Here is a 22,888-nt window from a genome sequence, read left to right as displayed (position 1 = left end):
CCCTGCACAACTCCCCAGCCTGTGTCTGCTCCTTCAAGCCAATAGCCTTCAGTCCTTGCTTTCCCCAGCACTGTTTGCCAAGGCAAGCGACAGTCTCAGAACAAACTCAAACACTGCAGCAGCAAGAAAAAGGTGAGCCTGGCTCAGCCCCAGGAGGAGGACAATGCACTGGATGATGTTAAAGGAAGCACTAATTCCCAGGAAGGAATGCTGCCCTTGCTGCACATCAGCAACAGCACCTGGGGCTCTTCCCAGGGCTTTCTGCAGCAGGAGGCTGGCACCATACGGAGGTTCCTTCTTCCAGCCACTGTGCAGCAGGAAAACACCAGAAGCAAGGTGCTCGAGGGGAGAGCAGGCAGTGCAGCTGCATGCCGTGGCTGCACAGAGCACGGCTCCCATGTTGCTCCTGTCCAGGAGTCTCCCTGGATGCAGGCTGCAGGGCTGGGCAGGCACATTCCCACAGGGAAAGTCCGGGCTGGCTGTGCACTGCAGCAGCTCCAGCCACGCTCCCAGCAGCCAGCAATGCTGGACACATCCTGCCTGGGCTGGGCAGACAGGGACAGGGCCTTGGGAACCCAGCCTGGCCCCCACACACACAGATCTGCTGCTCCCAACATGCCCCCAGCACTGGCCCACCCATGGCCTCCAGGATGTGCTGGGCTGGAAAGCTGCTCTGCAGAGCCCAGCCTGCCACATCCCAGAGCTGTTCGGGTGTTTTCACTTCCTTACCTGCAGTGACTCCTCCTCCTTTATGAGCTCCTTCGGGGGGAACAAGTCCTTGGCCTGGATGTACTCCAAACTGGGAGGGCCTTCCTCACCCTGCATTGCAAACAGAGCACACAGTCAGACAGCCTCGGCCAGCACGTGCTGTGAAAGCAAAAAATTGAAGCTGCTGTATATTCTTGGCACCCCAGGAGCTTGGGACCTGTGCATGGAAATGCCTGTTCTGCCTCCAGACCCCAGCAGTTGCTCAGGCTGTTGCAGTGTCCATTGCACAGTGAAATGCTGAAGCCTCCAAGTCCCGCCTCTTCCAGCTGAGTGGTGTATGGAAAGCCAAGCAGACACACCTTGGCCACAGGGGACTGATGTGACAGTAACTTGTTATGTCAGCTGTTCCCATTACCTGCTCCATGGCACCAGAGCAGACACACCATGACACAGAGGGTTTCCATCTACAGTCCAGTGTCAGCCTATTCTTCCTCCTAAGGACTGCTATGTCGTTTTCACTCTCACATCAAAGAAATCTGGGAAGAGCCTGAATCTTCTGGAGGAGAGGATACAACTGTGAACAATCTACAACTGTGCACCCCAGTGAACACTATTCATAACAGGCACTCCTGACTGGTGCCAGCACCGAGCCCAGGACAGCTGGACATGTCCAGCCTGCTCAGACGGACACCCTAGAAAACCCACAGAGGCCTCAGGATAGTCTGAGAGGTCACACAGAAGCTGCACATGCCATCCTTGACAAGTGCAGTGTATGTCTCAGTTTGGAACATGAGAATCTTCATTCAGTCATACAATCAGAGTATCCTGAGCTGGAAGGGATAAGGATCATCAAATCCCACCCCAATTCCCACCATGTGTCTCAGAGCATTTTCCCAATGCTCCTTGAGCTCTGGCATGAACTCTAGGTGCCAATTTTCATCCTCATCCAGGCCCTGTCACATCACTGAATTGCTGCCACAGGAGTGGCACCTGGACATTCAGTTGCAGATGCTCACTGCTAGGAGTCCAGGATGGTGCTAATTCCACAAATATTTGGTGTGGCAATGTTTTCTTTAGAAGGCTGGTTGCACTCTAGCTCTAGGTTCTAGCATTTACCAGGAAACACTGTGTTCTGTAAGCACTGAGTAATATTTTAAAATGACATATCTTTCTGGATATGTCACCCAAACCAGAATTCCAGTTTCAACCTGAAGAAAGGAGATCCCAAGCCTTCTGGCTCAGAAATATTTAAAATTATGCTGAATCCTCTTGTGTTGCTGACAGGAGCTGAAGCCTGCAAGAAGAGCCTGGCCTGAGGTGCTCCCTGGACCTCAGACAGGGGCAGCCAAACCTCTCACACCCCACAACCAAGGAACCTGCACGCATGTAACATGCTGTTAGAGCCTTCACAAAACTCAGCATCAGCCCCAGCTGGAGGCAAAGGTACAGCCCCTGTCACCATGCTGCGAGGGACACAGGGCACAGCACTGGCTCCAGCAGCAGCCGATGCTCACTGGAGACCACAGGAGACTCAGGGCCCCTCCTGCCAGTTGCTCACTCCAAGGCTGAGGCACCAGCCCAGGAGAGCACAAAGGGAAGGTGTGTGCCGGTGTGGCAGCCAGGAAGCAGAGATCCTCTCTCATCATCACTTTGCAGTTCACAGAGAAATCCCAGAGAGCAGCAGGAACTGGAACAGGGCAGCCTGAGCTCTCCACCCGCCTGGGTGTCCTTGAGTCCCTCCTCGCCTGCAGCACAGGGCGAGCAGAGGCTGAGCATCCTCTCCTGCCACAGCCCCATCCCGGGTACCGGCAGGGCGGGGGTCAGCACCCTGCTCTTTCCACGAGCCTCCTGAAGCCCTCGCAGCCCATCTGGCCAGGAGTGCCCTGGGGGTTTGAGGGTGGGTCTGCAGGAAGGGTCAGAGCAGGAAACCCCCTCTCGCTGAAGGTGTAAAAGGCGCCAAGCGCAGGAGCCCCGCTCAGCTCAGCTCAGCACCGGAGGGGTCCTGCACAGCCGCAGCCAGGGAGGGGGCGCGGGGCTCCCCGGGGATCGGCTGCTCTCGCACGATAATTTCCCAGCTCCAGGCAGGACACAGAGCCTGCGGGGCCCAGCACAGTGCCCAGGGCCTGCCGGAGCTGAGCCCGCGGCGCCCGGCACTGCTGTGCCCTTGGGTCCGGCCAGCGCAGCAGGGACGGGCCACGGTGTCCTCCGGCGGCATGCGGGAGCGAGGAGAGAGGGATCCCCCTTTTCCCCGGGCAGATTCAGAGGATGCCTCCATCCGCATGTGAGCTGGAGAGCGCAGCTGGCTTAAGGCCCCGCTTCCATGGAGGAGAGAAGGGGAATAAAAAGCAGCACTTACAAAGCAGTTGAGCATGGAGCAGGAGACGCGGCCTGGCAGACTCATGTTCATTTCCCGAGGCTGCAGCAGGGCCAGGCAGGCACAAGCAGCATCTCCTCCCTCCGGCTGCGAACTGCGGCCCCGGCACTGCGGCAGCGTCCCCGCTCCGCCGGGAAGGGCAGGAGCATCCCGGCCGCCAGCGGCCCGAGCAGGTGCCGCCGCCGCCACCGCTGACAATGGAGGGAGGGCGGGCGGAGGACGAGCAGACTCCACCTCCCTCCCAGGACCGCCAAGCGGGGCTCTGCCATCTGAGCGTCTCCGTGACGGGCGAGACAGAAAATGGAGCGGGCGGCGGGCCGGCGGGGCCGCGGGCACGGCCCGTTCCTCGGCCGGCAGCGGCATTCTCGGGCCAGGGCGCCTCCCGCCGCACCTGCCTCGTGCCACGCTGATGGCGGCGGTGGGAGCGCCGGGAACAATAGCGGGCAGGCGGCTTCGTGCCCCGGCACCGCGCCCTCTGCCCCGAGCCCCTCGCCGATCTCACCCCGGCACGGAGCCCTCTGCCCCGAGCCCCTCGCCGATCTCACCCCGGCACGGAGCCCTCTGCCCCGAGCCCCTCGCCGATCTCACCCCGGCACGGAGCCCTCTGCCCCTCACCCCTCACCGATCTCACCCTGGCACCGCGCCCTCTGCCCCTCACCCCTCACCGATCTCACCCCGGCACGGAGCCCTCTGCCCCGAGCCCCTCACCGATCTCACCCCGGCACGGAGCCCTCTGCCCCGAGCCCCTCACCGATCTCACCGCGGCACGGAGCCCTCTGCCCCGAGCCCCTCACCGATCTCACCGCGGCACGGAGCCCTCTGCCCCGAGCCCGTTGACCCCACACCAATGCCTCCACACCAGCACTGAGCCCTCTGCTCCAAGGCTTCTGTCTCAGCTCCATGCCCTCTGCTCAGAGCCCTCCACCCTGGCATCGAGTCCTCTGCCCGGAGCCCTTCAACCCTGTGCCGACCCCTCCACGCCAGCATCAAGCCTTTTGCTCCGAGGCCTATGCAGCAGCACCGACCCCTCTGTCCCCAGCCCTCCACTCCAGTGTCGAGCCCCAGCCCTGGCCCTGCTCCCAGAAGCCCAGCCAGGATCTGCCACTGCACCCCGAGCCTGCTATCCCCCACAGCGCTCTGTGCCTCGACAGGGAGATGAGGATAAAGAGGCTGCCCTGCTGCATCGCACCACTCAACACTCCCAAGACTTTAAGTCCTCCTTTCCAGGAACTTCATGTGTACAGGGAGTAGTTGGATGTCCCTGGCTCCCACCAGCACCTGTGTGGTGGAGCCTGGGCCCTGGAGTGGACAAGGCTCCTCTCTCTGACTGCTTGGACACTTAGCTGCCATGTGGAGTTTCCCCAGCTCCTTCTGGCAATGCTCACATACACAGGGTAAGGCCGTGGGTGCAGGAAATACTTGCTTGAGCATCCACTTCCCCACCCCAGCCCCCTACAAGCTCACCTTTACTACCTGCTGTTCATCAAGCCCAGGAGCAAACAGCTCCCAGCTCACAGCCTATCCCAGGAGCCACAGGAGCAGCTTCCTGGGCAAACCCATCCCCATTTCTACCACCAGCTGCCACTCTGCCCCCACCGCTGAGCCAGAGGGAGAATCTCTTCGCTAAAATGCAAAATTAAAACTTGACCCTTCATCAATCCTCAAAGGCCCCACTAGCTGTCTCAAATCACACCAGCTTTTTGCTCCCAAAACACAAATCCAAACACAGCACAGCCTGTAGCCATTGAGCTGCTCTTAGATCTATTTGCCCCAAAGACACCACAGACAGCTCTCCCCAGCAATACCAACGGGATCTCAAAGGGTTTTTCTTGAGTCAGATAAAAGATTTCAGCATTTCTCTGACAAATTGTTCAGGGTTAGATTATTCAGAGCTGCCTCAGCTAAAGGGACAGCTTTGTGACACCCAGACATGTTGCCTACTGTCACTTGCAGGGCAAAATTCAGTTCCATGAGCTCCCTTGCTGACAAAACAATACCACGGACTCACATGGTTATACCAACTTCACTACTTAGGATAAAAGACTTAAAAGAACACAAAGCCACACCTGGAGATAAACCATGAAATCCCATTTCACCCCTGCTCTGCCCCACTCCACCATTTACACGGAGCACAGTGGCTGGATGTCAGGCACTGCTCATCCTTGGGGCACAGGAATCAGTTGGCACCCATAAACCAAAACACAAAACCAGAAGGTTATGGACACAAACAGAGGGTTACACATAAGGACAGAGAGTTATGGATGAGGTTATGGATTTGTCTTGGACAAAAGTGAGTGGAAGGGGAGGTACCCTGCTCCCTGCAGGAGACTTTTGTCTGGGTCACTGAAGGGAATGCTGAGAAACCACAGCAGCTAAAGCTGAATGAACCTTTTATACTGGAAAGTGTGGCTATAAACACTGTAAAGACAATATTTATTATTTTTCTGACATGTATAAGGGGAAAAGCAACACAGCACATCCGGGGAACAGCTGAAGTCCAGGAGTCTCTTGGGCAGACTGCGAGCACACATTGCTGTTAAGTGCACATAGCACAAAACCAGAGTTTATAATACACAAAACCACAGAGAAGGTAGGAAAGAGGTTTGCTCCAACCCATAGCAAGATTTTTAGGGCCAAGGCTCAGTTCAGAGCCTGGCACAGGGATTGTTTGCAGAAAGACCTTTGTAACCTCCCTAAGCTGCAGCTGTGCAGAGTTAAAAGGCTGCTCATCAGATCAGTACTCTGAATTTCCAACCTAAGCTGACCTGAACATCCACAAATAGAACTTCTGCTTTCACTGAAATATTTTTGCACTTTTAGTATCAGATAAAGACACATACATGACTTAGAAACCTCTGCCCAAGCAGTGAGCCTGTGCAGAGCAGAAACTTTGCTCTGAAGTTCAGTGGCTACACAGACTTTCAAAAGGAACTTGCTTCAGACTCTGCTTTCACTTCCTTCAAGAGTTCCCAAAATACCTGCCCCCTTTCCCTCCAGTGACCCAGGCAAAGGCAGGAGTGGTGCTGGGCAGCCCAGCACAGGAATGCAGAGTGCTCCAGACTCCTTAGCTGGATTAGCCAGAGGGATTTCCTAAATACCACCTCAGATGCCTCCCCAGCTGGGCTCTGCTCCACTATCACAAACCACCGAGGAAGAGAAGGTTATTTCACAGAACTGGGCTCCTCTGAGTGTTCTCAGTGTGTGTGTTCATGTAGGCAGAGAGAGAACTCTTCCTCATCATCTCCCAACCACCATTCCAAGTGTTTCTAAATTCTGAGGAAGAGGAGCTGAATATAAGGTAGGCAGTATGTTCTTAAGGGCAGCTGGCAGTGATCTGCCCCTTTCCCCTCCCACTGGCACTGCCCACTGTTCCTGTGCTGCTCCTCCCACCCCTTCAGGCATCCCTGGATCCACACTGCAGGTAAACAGCTTGCAGCCTTCTCCTGAAGGTCCCAAAAGGGATTTGAAGGCTTGGAGATGATGCAGTGCTTGGCAAAGATAGGACTGGCACTCAAGGGGCCATCCTGCAGCCTTCAAAGGAGATGATATTCCCTATGGAGACATGCCTGCATGCACCAGGAGCCCAGCCTGCAGCAAAGGTTTCACAGGGAACATCTGGTCCCACTTGCCCAAGGAATCTTTATTGGGAGCACAGGACAGGTATCAGAAGGCTGAAATCTCTCTCATGGCCTGGAGCCAGTCAGCATCCTGAAATGAATTATTTTGCTAGTGTCTGATCCAGCTTTCTGCAAGTTTGGGAAAGTGTGGGCTAGGGAGCAGCTAACTCCCACCTGGCCAAGTCCCTTCTAACCCAAACCATTCCATGATTCTAAGAGAAAAACTGGGCCCATTCACTGCAGGGAGCTGCTAGCACACCTGACTCAGCCTTCCACAGACATGTATATTTTTCCCAACCCTGGCATAGCTTTATCCTCTATTTCTTTTTGGCACCCCAAATAAAATTACTCTCTCCTTATGCAGAAGGCACCACACCCATCCCTTCTAAAGATTAAGGGTGGCCTTTTCCTCACCCCAGCACGGGGCATCACCCCCCAGATGGAGGGGAGGGAAGGCAAGGGCTGGCAGAAATCTGCATGCGCAGCCCTGTCCCTGGTAGCACATCCATTGTACAGACTGCCCTGATCTGCCTCCAGCTGGAGAAAACCAACAGAAAAATTGGCAGGAGGAGGTGACTGCCCTGGGAAGGGAATTCCAGGACATGAGAAGTAAGTCAGCAGAAGCCAGGGAAGCTCTGTCTGACAGCCAGGGGCTCCAGCAGCAGTGCAGCCATCAGGATACCCTACTCTAGATCCTTTCAGGTCTGAATATTTATTTTCAGTGAAAATCAAACTAGGAACTAGTTATCTAGATACTTTTTTTTCCAGGTGAGATGGGGAAGGGAGAGAGATGCATCATTTATCTCATTCTAAAATTAAAATTTATTCTCTTTCTGCCTGGCAGATGCCTACATTGGGTAAGATGAGCTGCACTCAGACACGTACTTCTCTCTCTCTCCATAAGCTGATGCTGGGATTGGTGAGCTGTGTCCAAAGGCACTTCTTGTTCTGCCTCCCCTACTTCTGCTGCACAAAGGGCATCTTTGTTTCAGGTCCCCCTACATAAATAGTTAATTTCCTCAAAGCCTAGGGAGGTTTGTGGGTGAACTGAGGTGGAAATAAACCCTTAAACCAATGCAAAGAGAAGTTACTGTTTTATACCCCATAAATCAGGACTGGGATGGTGGGTGTCATCTTTTAATCTGGATAGGATGATAGAAGAGCTAATAGATCTGTAATACTGCATTTGGTATTTGTTCAGAATGGTGATCAGAGTTGAGCATGAAACTGAATATACAGCAAGAAACCTTTGAGGAGAGGGATGAAAGGGCACAAGTCAACTCCATGGACCCACATGAGGGGACGAGGGGTGGCTGCAAATGCCCACCTCAGATAAGGTGGTAAGGGTAAGAACCAGGGTAAGAACCAGATGCCTACAGTGCCAGTATCCCAGCAGTCAGAAAAGGCAATGCTGCTGTGGGAGCTGAGCACTGAGCTGCCAGCACAGCACCTGCACCAACCAGCCTGCCAGATTAGTTTTAAGTAATATATTAAAGTACCAAGTGCTTGTTAGAGCTCCATTAGCCAGAGTTAAGGATTAAACCAGCACTAGTGTTGTCTTCAAGGTCATTCCCACCAGCAGCTAGTTTGGGGGCAGAGTCTGCAATCCAAGCTGTTAACACTAGAAAACAAATCTGGAGCAGCAGAAAGGGGAGAGCAGCCGGTGAGGCACATCTGGGGTACTGCTGAGTACAGGCAAAGCTTTTGGGCCTGCCCTTGCTAACCACAGGCTCCTGTGCTTCAGCCTGCCATGAGCACAGGGAATTACACTCAGCATGCCTGCAGGGAGCTGGGACCCAGCCAGCCCCGAGGCACCCCTTAACCCCCAGCCCACCGTGTTAACTCGGGAGCCACAGCCCTCCAGAGGGGTCACAGAAGGACTCCAGGGAGGCTGCCAGGGGTTTCCATCAGCTCTCTGCCTGCAGCTGCTGACAGAAGCTCAGGTAAGAGGGTGGAGGTAAGTGCTTATTTCTACAGCTTGCAATTACAAGTTGCTTTCTCTTCCTTGCCATGGGAGACAAAAAGTCTCTTCCCAAAATAGTGGGTGAAATGGGAGGGGCTTTTGGTGGTTGGTTTATTTTTTCCAAAATGAAAAGATAATTTTCAAAAGATCACAGGAGCATTAAAAAAAATTAAAAAAAAAAATCAACCTTTTCAGAAGGTTTGTTTGAAACAGTAAAGGTATCTTTGGGTACTGATAAGGAGCAGGAAACCCTCTCGTGTAGAAGAAACCAAACAAAGGTTACACCTAAGGGTGAGCAGAACTGGGTCAGGATAAGGTCTATCCAGACACAGGAAAGGAGTTCCGGGAAAAGAAAAGCTTCCATGTTTTAGTAAATAAAAATTCCAGTCTCTCCACTCAAAAAAACAAAAAACAAAATGGGCCAAGGGAGGTGTGTTGAGAACTAAAGGTGGCTTTGCTACAGACAATTTAGAAGACTACAGCTCTTCACATATCTAAGAGGAATGTGTGGAGATCTGCAAAATCCTGAAGGGCAGGAGATGCTCATAGGCAGCACCACACTTTATTGTTATTCCCAATAAAAGAACCAGCCAAAACAACACTGAGCTGCTTCCAAAACAGAGCAGAGGTACTCAACAGCACAGCTCTGACACTGCAAATCTTCACCTGGTTTTTAAAAGCCTGATGAATTCATGGAAGGAAAACCTACCAAGGGCTCATAAAACATCAATAAGTTGATTCTGGATTACCAAGTCCCTGAGCTGCAGGTCCTGCCAGGTGAGGGCAGACACCTGAGTCACGCAGCATTCACTGGGTCCTGTCACTGGGGTGTCTGAGCAGCCTTGCCCTCAGGGGGCCCTCCCATGGTGGCCTTCTCTGTGTTTCCTGGGGGGATTTTTGATGCACTTTCCATATGTTTATTCTCTTTTTTTTAAAAATTCATATCTGGATACATCTGCATGCCTCTCACCTCAGAGAAGCTGTTGGGTTTTACACCTCCAGTGTGACACCAGGGCTGCTCCAAGCTGAAGTGTGAGGTCCTTCATCAGGTTTTGGCAGGTGAGGACTTTCCCCTCCCCACCCCAGACCAAGTTCCTCACCCTGCAGCGTGGGGATCAGCTCGTCCAGCAGGAAGCACAGGAGAGCTTGAGGCAGCACCAAGGAGTGTGAGGACAGGGGCTACAGCAAAAATGCTGTGTGTGTAACTACTCAAGGTGAGAGGTCAACTAATGCAGACAGTACATTTCCCTTCCTGTTCCAGTTATTAACAAAACACATCAGGGACAATCCCTTAGGATACGTCACCATTTCCTTGAGCAATCTGCCAGATTTTTATCTTTTATTTTTCCTAACATGTTTAACCTAAATTTTCATGTCCTTAATCTGAATTTCCAGCCCTTTGTCTGTCTCTATAGCTCTCCTCAGCACCCCTTCCCCCACAACAACATGAAGCTGGTGCTGATCCATGTCACTGCAGCAAATTCAGGCTTTGCCCACCCACAGCCCACATGCAGATCACTCCTCTTCAAACTACCCCCCTCAGGACACTCTCAGCATATCTTGCAACATTCCCAGTCTCCAGCTTTTTTCCCCCCAGTGGATCCCTTATATTTTGGGTTATTTCTTGCTGGAGGCATTAGAGGCCCTTTATGTGAATTTATCAGCAATCTGGCTGCTTTGGCTGTGGTTCAAATTCTTTGCTACCACATATTTCTGTGACTAATTCTTGCGAAATTTCTGCTCCTTTGGTGGCACCAGAGCTGTTATTAACATGGTGTGAAATCCTTCACTGAGAGGTGACAGAGGAACACAATGAGAAACCCCAGCAGTATGTTTTAAAGAAAAAATAAATCAGCAAGCCACAAAAACTGGATGACTATGTCAGTAGTCCAGGGAGACAGAAGGGGGTTCCAGTCTTATTTACTTTTTTTCCCAATATATTTCACTAAGAGGTTTAGGGGTAAATGTATCCTACTAATAGCATCTTGATGACAGTGATAAATCCTCTCTATTATATTATTGTATATAATACACAATACTGTTCACTCTTCTGCTCATTCTTGTATTTCTTCTCCTACATTTAGCAGCAGTACAAGATTTGGACATACAAAGAACAAGACCACCAACAGAGGACAGAGGCAGACCAGAATCATGGAATCATTAGGGCTGGAGAAGCTCTCTAAGGTCATCAAATTCAACCATCCCCAAGTACTGCCAAGGCCACCACTAACCTATGTCCCCAAGTGCCACATCTGCAGGGCTGTTAAACCCCTCCAGGCAGGGACACTAACCCTGCCCTGGGCAGCTGTGCCAGGGCTGAAAAAATCTTTCAGTGAGAGATTTCCCCAAAACCCACCCTGAGCCTCCCCTGCCCAGCCTGAGGCCGTTCCCTCTCCTCCTGTCCCTGTTCCCTGGAGCAGAGCCCGACCCCCCCGGCTGTCCCCTCCTGTCAGGGAGTTGTGCAGAGCCACAAGGTCCCTCCTGAGCCTCCTTTTCTCCAGGCTGAGCCCCTTTCCAGCTCCTCAGCTGCTCCTGGGGCTCCAGCCCCTTCCCAGCTCCATTCCCTTCTCTGGACACACTCCAGCCCTTCAATGTCCATCCTGTAGAGGAAATAGGACACAGACTCACCATCCTCAGACACTGTCCAAACCCTCCTGGTTCAATCACAGCTCAGTCTTTTCTTGTTCCTCCACAAGTATCACCTGCAGCAAAGAGGAAACAACACAGAGCAGAAGTTTAGCTTATACAAATTTAGTTAAGAGGTTTAATTTACAGGAATGGTACTCCAGATTGAACATAGAAGTGAAAAAAATCAAGATCCCTGAGGCCAGTGCCCAGTCTGTACCTATCCTTACCAACCTCTGTTTTGTGCCCTTTCCAGGAGCTGCTGGAAAATCAGGGGGAGACACCAAATCATTTTGGTCACTCACTAACACAGCACCCAGGACTTTTCACAGGAGCACACAGCAGCCTGTGCCCCACAGGTACAAAACCCAGTCTTTAGGGGAACACAGGAGGGAGCTGAAGGAAGACAGACTTGATCATTGTGGTTCAAGGACTGGGGGAAGTTCCTTCACAGGGAACTTGTGTGTTTGGAAAAGATCACTGTTGTCCTGGGAGGAAAACACCTCTAAATTCAATCTGGTCTTGCCTAGGAGGTGGGGCAGGATGCAAACACTCTAAATACCAGGAAAAACCAGCAGCTCCTTCTGCCAGCTTTGCCTCACTTGAGGGAGGTCACAGGAGGAATCTGTAGGAAGGGAAAAGCCAAGCAGCAAGACTTGAACGAGGTCCTTCTCCAAGAAGATCTTTTCCAAAAGGACCAGATGCTCCCACAGGTGATCCCGGAAGCTCCATGGAGGAACAGACCCTTCCTCAAAGTTTTCAGGTGTCTCCAATACAAGATAAGTTGATCACCAACATCTCTCTCATCTGTCCACATCTTGCCTCTGCTTTGCTCTTCCAGCCCCACAGAGGGGATGGAATTATCCACAATTAAACATTGGGACCAGGGCTGAACCTTGGGCACCGCTGTCCTGGTACCACTCACCAGCCTGAGCAGCCTCCCACTGCCCCGCCCATGGCAGAGATGGGATGGGCTTTAAGGGTCCTCCCCACCCAAACCATTCTGTGAAGCAGCACAGAAATCTGCATGTGTGTGTCCCAATGTTTTTTAAATAAAATGACATTTTAAACATGAATCTTCTGTATTTCAGTGTACATTGAGGATGGCTCAGAACTCACCAACGAAACCTGACTTCTGCCAGTCTTTAGCATGTCAGAACTCTGGGAATGCTCAAGGTCTTCTGTAAATTTTGCCACCATTAATTTTAACCTTTCTCTTCCTCAGATGAAATATGAATGCCAACAGATGTGCAACTGGAGATTATCTAAACATCTCACACAACACACCCCAGCTGGGAATCCCCCTCCTTCCGCCACTCAGAAATTATGTTGGCTACAGAAAAGCTCTGAATACCTGCCCAAGGCTTTCCTTTGCCCAGGGATTTCCTTCCCAGCCCAGAATTAAGTCAGGTTTGACACCCACACGTCAGAAGGCCAAGCTGAATGCCAGCACTGAGGAATCATTGCTGAGAAGTGATTCCCACAGTGAGGCAGCTGCTCCCACCCTGCTCCTGCCATGCCCAGTTGGAATCATTACCCTTGGCCTTTCAGGTCATCTTTCACATCCTGCAATGCACTTGAGAGGAAAGGACAGAAGAAAGGAACGGGGGGTCAGAAAGGACTCCAGAGTTGTGCAATATATTTCTATATTTAATTTATATCTTTATGGAGCCATGGAGCTGCTCCAGGGCTGGAGCCCCTCTGTGCTGGAACCAGGCTGGGAGAGCTGGGGGTGCTCACCTGGAGAAGGCTCCAGGGAGAGCTCAGAGCCCCTTCCTGTGCCTGAGGGGGCTCCAGGAGAGCTGGAGAGGGATTTTGGATGAAGGGACAGGAAAAGGAGGATTGGCTTCCCACTGCCATGGGGCAGGGATAGATGGGATATTGGGAAGGAATTCCTATCTGTGAGGGTGGGGAAACCATGGCACAGAGTGTCCAGAGAAGCTGTGGCTGCCTCTGGATCCCAAGACCAGGCTGGACACTGGGGCTTGGAGCAACCTGGGATAGTGGAAGGTGTCCCTGCTCATGGCAGGAGGTAGAACGATATGGTCTGTAAGGTCCCTTCCAACCCAAACCATTCTGTCATATTACCTTACATTTAAAAGCCAATCACCAAGTTCCAGGAAACTATGAAGAAAACCATCCAAACTGGGAATCAAATTTACTATGAAAACAGAAAAAACCAAATACTACACTATCACCCTTCAAACCCAGATCAGTCTGGCTCTTTTGAACAATAAAAGCCTTTTCCCCACTACTCAGCAAATGATCTCACATATCAGACTTCAAAGAGAAAAGAGCCTCCAGCAGGAGCCACCAGGAGAGTCACTGCATACGGTTACTTATAAGTGAGGTGAGAAGCACAATTAGTTTTTGGTTAAGAAAGGGAAGAAATATGTTAAATATGTTTTTTTCACTAAATCTGAAGGTACTTGAATTATTGACAAGACTGAACAGCAGGAGTACTGCTCCTGCAGAGTGCTTTGTACCAATGTATCCAATCGCTGCTAATGGCCTGCGCAGTTTCTCAGTTCCTTCCTTGTACAAGTCAGTAATGACCAGAAACTGAAACTCTGTGGCATCGTCGTGAGTGAGGAGGTTCCTCCTCGGCCCCATCCCCCAGCTCTCTCTCTGGACAGCCAGTTGCCCAAGAGGAAGGCAATCCATGGCAGCAGGACTCCTGGTCCCAGGAGCTCAGCCTGCTGGAATGCTGCTGCTGCTCCTGTGCCCCCAGGGCCTTCCTCCTCCTGTGGGATCGGGGCAGAGTGAGGATCCTGAGGATTGCTCCTGAGGATTTATGGGGTGAGAAAAAACCAGGAGATACCACAAAAACCTAAGTGCTGCTTGTACCTCTGGGGACCTGCAGCCTTACCCACATGACACAGCCCAGGCACCAGGCAGTCTCGCTCGAGCATCTGTGCAGTTCCACGTGCTCCTGTGCTGGCACCTCAAATGCATCCCCCTGTTTCAGGGCTGGCCATGGCCCTCCTTTCAAAGGATGCTGTGTCCCACTGGCTGCTGTCTCTGCCCCTGTCGCTTCCAGACCAGGGTCTCCAGCCCTTGGGAAAGTGGTGGTAGCTGCCCACTGCACCCAGAAATGCTGTCCAGCAGCTCTCTAGGCTGGACCCACCAACTTCTCCTGTGGAAGTCAGGTTTGGCACCTGCTCAAGGAGCTGCTTCCTATGCAAGAGGCTGGATTATCCCAAAAATCCAGGTCAGAAGCTCCCCTTAAAATCTTGGTCTCAGGGAATGGGCTGTGATTGACCACCTATGCCAAGGTGGAGACTGATGCTGCAGAACTACATGAAGAAGGGACTAGGGGCAGAGAAAGCCAAGACAAAAAGGATGGCACTGGAAAGAAGATAAAAGAGAACAATGGCCTTTCACACACAGATGGGATCACTGAGTCATAAAATGCTTTCGGTTGGAAGGGACCTTAAAGCTCATCTCATTTCAGCCCCTGCCAATAGCAAGACCGAGTTGCTCCAAGCCCCATCCAACCTGGCCTTGGACACTTCCAGGAACCCAGAGGCAGCCACAGCTTCTCTGGGCACCCTGTGCCAGGGCCTGCCCACCCTCACAGAGAAGAATTCCCTCCCAGTATTGCTAACCTAAATTTCCTCTCTCCGTTTGAACCCATTCCTCCTTGTCTCGTCACTGATTTCAGGGTGCCCCTGCACACTGATAGCTCATGTTGAGTTTTTTCACCTCCAAGTCACCCCAAAGTGCAGAGCCTCAGGCTGTTCTGCTGCTGTGCAGTCCCAGGCAGAGCGTGGGGCCAGCAGCTGCCTGCCCTCCCCATCGCTCGGTGGAGGGAGGCACAGGACCCTAATGGTGGGGCTGGTGGGGCTGCTGAGGTGAGCCACTTGACACACCTAGGCTGGGGGAAGTACAGAAAATAACTCACTTCTCTTGAGCATTTTTATAGCTTGTAACCTCATCTGGAACTCTCACTCTGGGAGACAAACCCTCAGATAATACAGCCGTGTCAGAGGTGAGAACACTCATAAAACCCTTCATTTGCTCTCCTGTAGCTCGCCTGACTCACACCACACTTCCTTATGCAACCACACTGCTGCCTCCAGCGATCTTTGCCCCTCCTGGTGAGAAACAGAGGGGCAGGGACTGGAGCAGTGCCTGGAAACCTCTGTCCCCATTCCCTGCAGATGGTGGAAGAGGCTGCTGGAAGAAACTGGCCAGGACCAAGCTCTGCATGCATCCTCCAGGATGCTCAGCCTCAGCCCTGGCCACTGTCACACACACGAGGAAAGGACTGCTCCTTTTCCAAACTGCAGCTCTTGACTGCAACACTGAGGTCCTCTGTCAGCTGCAATCCAAGCCAGAATGCGACAGGAACTGGGAAATGCAGCAATCCCCACAAACAACTGGGCTGTCAAAGCCCAGGAGAACCTCTTCCAGTCCCTCTGCCTCCCAGGTCTCACAGAGGTGCCACAAAAGCACAGTGCTGTGAATTTACAGGAACCTCTGAAAAAAGCTGAAAGTCCTGCCTCCAGCACAGTGGAATTAATGATGGTGAGCTGGGCATAGGGAACAGGGAATAATGAGGAACAGCACCTGCTCCCTGCCATCACCTGCCAGCACAGCACAGAGCAGGGATCCTGTGGGAAGGAGGGTGCCCATCGAGGCATGCACACACATGGAGGAGCTTTGGAAAGCTGGGAAAGAGAGCAAGAGCTGGCTAAGACTTCCTGGCTGCAGGGGTGTCATGGGTGCCCCAGGCGAGGTGGGTGGCCCCTGGCAGCTCCTCACTCCCTGTTTGGAGACTCGATTTTAATTGCTCATAAAACTCCAGTCATTGTTTGCAGTTGGAGCAGAGCTCTCTGCGCTCAGCATGTGCCCCAGGCAGAGATTTTTTGCTTTAATTTCAGCTAAAATTGTAGAGTTGGTCCTGGTGCACTTAAAGGGGAAGAACAAGTTCTGTATTAAACAGAAGATGTTAGAAGGAGCAAAAAAAAACCCAGGAAACCTATTACCCTTATTGTGATCCCAAATAAAACAGAAACAGCCATCTCAAGCCTCCTGACTAATTAGAGGCTAAAAATATAATTGTCAGACCCCACAGTTACATGCAAAGCAGATTGTATGGGCCGGTCTTCGTTATTTTAAACAAAATTACAGCTCAGAGGATTGTTTCTAATGAAGGCCGTGACCAGCTGCTCTTCAACAACGAAACTCTTTTACTGCTGAATAACTATTAAAAAGAAAAGATCGGGCTACCAGAGCCCAGGAATGTCACAGCAATACCAGATGAGGGTGACAAGTTGCCAAAGTATTCAGATTGCTCTGCAGCATGAAGGGATCATAATTTGTGGTCTAACCAGGGGGAAGGGCTGAATTCCAAGATGCAGAATTATCCATGGATGAAGGGTTGCTGGAAGTGCAGCTTAGAGGATCTCACAGGCACTCCTACATGAGCTGCTCAACAGGGACTGGCAAAAAGTCTACTGCAAAAATATATAATAGCAGTGATGGCAGAGGGGACAGATGGGTGGCACTTCTGTCCCCAGCACTGCTGAGACCATGGATACAACAGCCAAAGCTCAGCCAGCACACTTTGAGCAGGAAGATCAATCCCATGAACAAAGCAAAACCAGCTCACCTATGCAGCTTAAAAACCCAAAGATAATAAAATAAAATAATTCTTCAATATACTGCAGTATTTATTCAAAGTATTGGTCCTGCTGACAAGGACAGATCTCAATCCAATTACTGGTAGATGACGTTTCAGAATAGAATAAATTCCACCAAGCTTATGGGGAAAGTTGTCCTTTTTGTTGCTTGGATGTAATGGAGTATTTAAAACTCCATTAATTAGTTGCTTTTAGTCCAGGTCTGAAGACATGAATCTCCACAGGCTCTGAGTAAGCAGAGCTGCCTACAGTGCCCTTGGCACACGCCCCAACCTCCAGTTGCTCTTCCCAGGATCAGTGGCTTGGGATCACACACTTAGTCTCATGTTCAGAGTTATCCTGCCTGGGAGACGTGGGGAGGGCAAGAGCAATTACCCCAGGGAAGGGGGCCACCTGCCATTGCACTGCATGGCCCATCCTGAGTTCCAGGGACAGCCTCAGGCCAACACAGAGCAAGGCACGGCCACCTCCTCACTCAGCCCATGGCACAGAACCATATCCCACCCCAGCTCATTCACACCACCAGGAGAAGGTCACGACTTGCAAACTCTTCCTGGTCGTACAACCCAGGAGTCAGGTCATGATTAAAATACCTTGAAAGCATTTTTCTTCATATTTAAAAGTAATCATGACCTCTTTGAAGGCTGCTAAGGCTCCAATTGCATTCCAAGTGGGAACATTTAGGTTTCAAACATGGGATTGTTCCCAAGAGCTCAGGCCAGGACACATAAATCGGCTCTCTGCAGGACTGCAGGGCTCAGGGCAAGCTGCTGTAGCCAGGAATGCTCCCGACTGCACAGCATCATCCTACAGGAGAAAAGCCCTCAGAAACACACCCACATGTGGTCATTGCTGGGCTGGTCCTCATGCCCATTCCCAGGACAAGCACATACAGCTGTACAGGGAGAATGCAGGAGGCTCAGATCAGCCACACAGGGAACACAGGGACAGATTATCCAGGCCTATAATTGACAGCACAGTCAGGGGGAGAGGGACAGAATATGGCTGTGCCAGCTGCAAAGGAGGGCAGGAGATGTGTGTGAGGATAAGGTTACAGAGAGCAACAGAGAAACCAGAGCTCTGCTGGGACAGCAAATCCCCAAGCAGAGCAAAGGAGAGAATGGGCAGAGAGAGTTCAGGATTTCAGGAGCACAACTACCTCAGAGTCAAATCTCTAAATGGTGAAGGCAGAGAGAATAACATGGATATTTTGCCAAGCTCGGGGTTTTTGCAGCAGCAGTTCCAGGCTGAGGAGATGAGGGACTTCACTTTGACTGGGCTGTGTCCCAAGGACTTACCATGGAAGGGGGTAAAAATTAGGCACAGGAGATGAGCAGGAGCAGAGGTGAGCTTTGCTTTTAACAGGGGAGAAACCACACAGCATGGAGAAGGAGTCAGAGGCAGGTAAGAAACTGAGCAAGGGAGAAGAGGAATAGTACAACAGGAAGGAACAGACAGCACAGGGGCAGAGATGAGAGGACAAACCAGAGAAGAACTTGTGCCTGATGCAGAGAAAGGAACAGAGTGCCAGGAGGAATGCAGAGAGGTAGGAGGGGATGCTGACCCCATAGTTTGTCCTTTCCCCTCTAAAGAAACAAGGTCCTCTGCAGTAAAAAAGAAGGAGAAATAAGGTTGGAAAAATCAGAGGAGTGCCTGGAGCAGCCACAGGCTTAATGCCCAATAAAAACAAAGCTCTGATTTAGCAAAGCCCAGAGGAGCTCTGTCCCAAGCCCTGAGCCCACACAGCTGTGGGCAGGCCTGGACCCCAGAGCTGCCATGGATGCACCACTGCCAAAAGGGAGAAAGAACAGGAGAAATTTTGGAAAAGGAAATATGTGAGGTGGGAGATCACAGAGCTTGGGAAGAGCAATGCAGACCCTGAGAGAGAGTTGCTGCTGAGAACAAGGGTCACGGAGCTGAGCAGGGGTCACTGGGGTACAGGCAGTTTTGGGGTTCATGCTGCTCAACAGTGTAGAATTGAGAACTGAGAGTGGAAGCAGTGGAGGAAGGATGCAGGAATGTAGAAGAGGGTGTGGAAAGAGCTGGAGGAGGAAAGAAGCAAACAAGACTAGAGCTTGGGGGAGGAAAACACCACCAGAATTCAAAAAATGCTGAACTCTATAGGCTGGGCTAGGGATACACCTGGAGCCAAGACCTGCCAGCCACCTCTGTGTCAGACTCAGGGGACAGCTTAGCCTGGGGACATTGTCAAAGCAGCATAATGACAACTTGTTTTGCAGAAGAGTGAAGAAACTGGGGAGGGGGAGATACTTATGGTGCATCCAAGCTGCAGGACCATGTCCCCAGCACCATTTTGTCTGTCCCATCCTTTCCTCTGCCACATCTTGCTCAGCCAGAAGTCAGGAGAGATGGATGCGTAGAGGAGCAAGAAAACAGTTTGTATCACATGCAAGATGAAACAGAATGATCTTTAAGTTCCTTTTCAAACCTTGCATTCTGTGATTCTATGAGATGAGGGCACACAGGCAGATTCTGACCCCAGCTGGAGGATCCACCAGTGTCACCCAGATGCCATCAAGGTGTATGGGATAATGAGGGAAGAGAACAGATCCCAGCACTTCTCCAGACCCCTAATGAGCACTGCTATCCATTGCTGCAATGAATTTAAGCATAATTAATTTCAGCAGCCTGCCTGCCAGCTGACTCTGCTTTTTACATTAATGACAGTGAAATCGGAGTTTCAAAGGGAATGCAGTGACAGTGAAGGAAGCAGAGCCAGGACCAGGAGCAGGAATTTCTCAGCTAATCTCCACTCTCCTCCCGGGGCTGGGGCAGCCGGTGGCACCAGGTGGCAGCAGCACACCGGGGATGGTCCCCTGCCAGGTCAGCATCTGCTTCCCTCGTGCTCCGGAGGAGCTGACGGGAGCAGGGACGGGAGCAGAGCCTGGCAGAGGCGCTGCCATCACCGCACTGATTCATTCCCTATCCCAGCCAGCCCGAGGCAGCTGCACTGAGGGACAGATTCCCTCAGTCTTTTCGATGAGGGCACGTGGAGGAACCAAGGACTGAGAGAATCCTGCTGCCCCTGTGTCATGCCCTTTCATCCCGAGCTGGCAGAGAAGGAATTCCAAGCCAAGTCTCCAAGCTGAACTCCATAATCATTGAACTGACAGAGACAGGAAGAACAGCCTTCGCAAACATTTCCAAAGTTCCCTGTAACTCCAGCCTGTTGTTCTCCAGCTTTGTTTGCTTTTCTTTAAAAAAGCAGTTGGGACATTTCAAGCCACAATTAAGCCTTTATTCAAGTACAAACAATTGCCTGGTTCCTACCCAAAGCAGTGCAGATGGACCCATCCCAGCTGCAATCCAGGCCCCTGCCTGCCCCTGGTGTCCTGCAGCTCCGGAAGGAGGGATGTATGGGCACTAGGCTCCCTCTCATGCTGCCCTGGTACCTCCCTCCACACCGTGCACTGACTGCAACAGTCTCAGGAAGGAAACAGCAACAGCTTCAAGGAAATGGTGCCTGCACTACTGAGGTCACATTCCAAGTCTCCAGGCCAGAGAAGTGCTGTATAAACTGGTCTCTGTGCAAACACTCAGTTCTCATTATGCACCAGAAGAAGTCACCTTTAACTCTTATCAACCTGGGGAGTCTCTGACAGCCACAGTTTTTTCTGAAAGGCAACCTTTGTGACTGCAGAAAGAAACCTGAGATATGTGACCCAAACGCACCAGATGGCTCTGAAATCCAAAGATAAAGTCCTGAATTGCGACACTTCCCCTCCCTACCCACTACAGGTTTTCCCAGCCAAGCTCAGGGCTTTCCCAAGCACCCATGTCTAATATCCTGGCATTCAACATGTGGGTATTTTAAAATAATTTCAACCAAAGAGCAGCAATACAACTTCAGCCTTTCTTTTATTACAAATGTAACTATTATTCTTTTATACAGGTGCATAAACATACCCATGTGGCATTACTTTAGGAGTCCTAAGGTTTCTGAGGCATGTTCCTGCAGCCAGAGGACAGGATGGATGGGGGAAACTATAGCACCTGGTAAAGGGCAGCAAGGACACCTTTGGCATCTAAAGTGGTGCCTGCCTGCAAGGATCTGGAATCTCCCTTGGACAGTCAATACTGCTTTTATTCTAGGTGATCAAGTGTCCTGTAACAGTACTGGGATTGACAGCCCTGCAACAGCCATGCTTCCAGCTCTGGAACCATGTGCTGCTGGCTGGAGGCAGACCCAAGCCAGAGCTGAAGTGCCACCATTCAACACAGGCAAAATTTCTAGGAGTCTGTTTTCTCCAAGGGTAGTTTTCCTCCATGGAAATAAAATGAAGCATCTTTTAGTAACTCCTATAAACACATATATGAAAAAGCTATGACTGAAACTATCAGCAGGTCTGAGAGGACAAGGAAGTATCAGGATTTATTCTCTTGACTCACCCAGACCAAGCCCAGTTTCCCCAGCAGCCTCCTCACAAGTGACAAGGAGGATCCTGTGCCAGGCCCTGCAGCACTGACCCTTGGAACATGGCTGGGAACACACAGCTCTGCTGAACGCTCCTCCCCACTCCTGGGGGAAAGCCAGTTCCTCTCCAAAACTTGCAATAATTGTACCATCTTTGCCTTAGGTTCCCAGCTACTCCTTTCACAGGAAGAACCTCTAAAACAGAGCAGTGGACATCTGCTCAGGGTTTTTACCATCAACCTACAGCAGACCACAAGAGGAGATGAAAACCCTTGAGAGTTTTTAGTAAGTTGAGAGCTCCCTTCCAATTGCATGTCCAACCTGAGCACGGCCAGAGCTGTTGGCTCCCATGGAAACCCTGGGTTTGCAGGCACTGTCTCCTGATGGTTTGTTATGTTGACAGCATGGACATCCTCCTTCCCAAGGAACCCTCTCAGGGCTTTGTGTTGCCACAGCTGTCCTTCACAACCACACAATGAAATTGGAAACTTGGCCTTCATGAGGCTTCTCTGGAGGTAGTATTACTCCCCAAATCAAACAATACCTCACCCAGTGTTTAACAATTCCCCTTCCCCACCACAAGCCCCCAAAGTTTAAGAAGGTTAAACCAGAGCCTTTGGTCTTTAATTTCTAGGTATTTCAAAACTAGTTTGCACTTCAGCAATGGAAAATCCCGTGAAGGTAGTGCCTTGCACACTGACCTGCTTTCATTAATAACCTCACCTCAAAGGATGTGGGCAGGTCAGCAAGTTCAGCTGAGCTTAAGTGCTCCCATCTCATGCTCTCTCTAAGCATAAGCTTAACTGCTTCTAAAAACAGTGCTGGCCATGCTGGCTGCTCCAAAGGCACTCTTAGAAAGGGAAATCCCCAGCCAATCAATACAAGGGAAGAGAAGGCAATTTGATATATATAGCAAGTCCTCAGCTCATCTAGCAGCAAGAGCTGCTCAAATTCACATACACTGTCCCTTCCCTGCTGGCAGCTTCCAGCAGGACGAGGGATGGAGGTGGCCACATGCTGAGTTCAGTACTGAGAGGAACCAGAGGATTTATTCTCATCTGCAGCAATTCATACACAGAACAGAGCCTGGGATTTCTTCCCCTTAATAACTGACTATAATAAAACTCACTAAGGATCAAATTCCTACCTCTATAAGGTTTAGGACAAGACTTACTCTATCTAAAACAAAGATAAATCTCAGGAAGCACTGCAGTTTTTATCATCTTTGCCCAACCATGAGGCAGCTTCCTTCCTCCTGACAGTGCATCACCAACATGCACTGATGGAACCCCACAGTCACTGAAACCAGTGGCAGCTCTATCAGCAATTCCAGATGAATCCAGGTTTTCCCCAGCACTGTATTTTCACTCCAGCCCCACAGCTCCAGAGAACGAGCAGAATGGAAAGCTGGAGTGGCAGCACTCAGTGAAACATCCCATTTCCAGCTTCTATGGCTCCAGTATCAGCCCTTTGCTGGGGGGTGGGAGGAAGCAGGAGTGGCAGCACAAGGGCAGAGGG

The 22,888-nt window shown here is 51.2% G+C and overlaps 1 protein-coding gene and 1 long non-coding RNA gene across 6 annotated transcripts in view; one reads left to right on the top strand and one right to left on the bottom strand.

The window, feature by feature from the left end:
* MTMR4 (myotubularin related protein 4) overlaps positions 1-22,888 on the bottom strand; it is a 56,518-nt gene that overhangs the window by 24,627 nt on the left and 9,003 nt on the right. For 3 of the 4 annotated variants that reach the window (XM_056506524.1, XM_056506523.1, XM_056506525.1), the window contains exons 2-3: positions 11,291-11,364; positions 730-819 (exon numbers count right to left, since the gene is read on the bottom strand). In XM_056506524.1, the coding sequence (XP_056362499.1) occupies positions 730-819; positions 11,291-11,293 (93 nt within the window). In that variant the 5' untranslated portion in view covers positions 11,294-11,364. Of the gene's footprint in view, positions 1-729; positions 820-3,064; positions 3,277-11,290; positions 11,365-22,888 lie in introns of those variants that run through there. The other variant, XM_056506522.1, reaches the window with a different exon arrangement.
* Positions 6,281-12,750, top strand: LOC130260824 (uncharacterized). 2 transcript variants are annotated; one of them, XR_008841844.1, is made up of 3 exons: positions 6,281-8,642; positions 9,638-9,721; positions 10,747-12,750. It is a non-coding gene; the product is annotated as an uncharacterized LOC130260824 (long non-coding RNA). The 2 variants fall into 2 exon arrangements; XR_008841845.1 differs by having other exon boundaries at positions 6,281-8,656; positions 10,747-12,240.

Source organism: Oenanthe melanoleuca, chromosome 19 (assembly GCF_029582105.1).
Source record: "Oenanthe melanoleuca isolate GR-GAL-2019-014 chromosome 19, OMel1.0, whole genome shotgun sequence".
NCBI lineage: Eukaryota > Metazoa > Chordata > Aves > Passeriformes > Muscicapidae > Oenanthe > Oenanthe melanoleuca.
The sequence above is the reverse complement of the archived record's forward strand: the minus strand, read 5'-3'. Positions and strand labels throughout refer to the sequence as shown.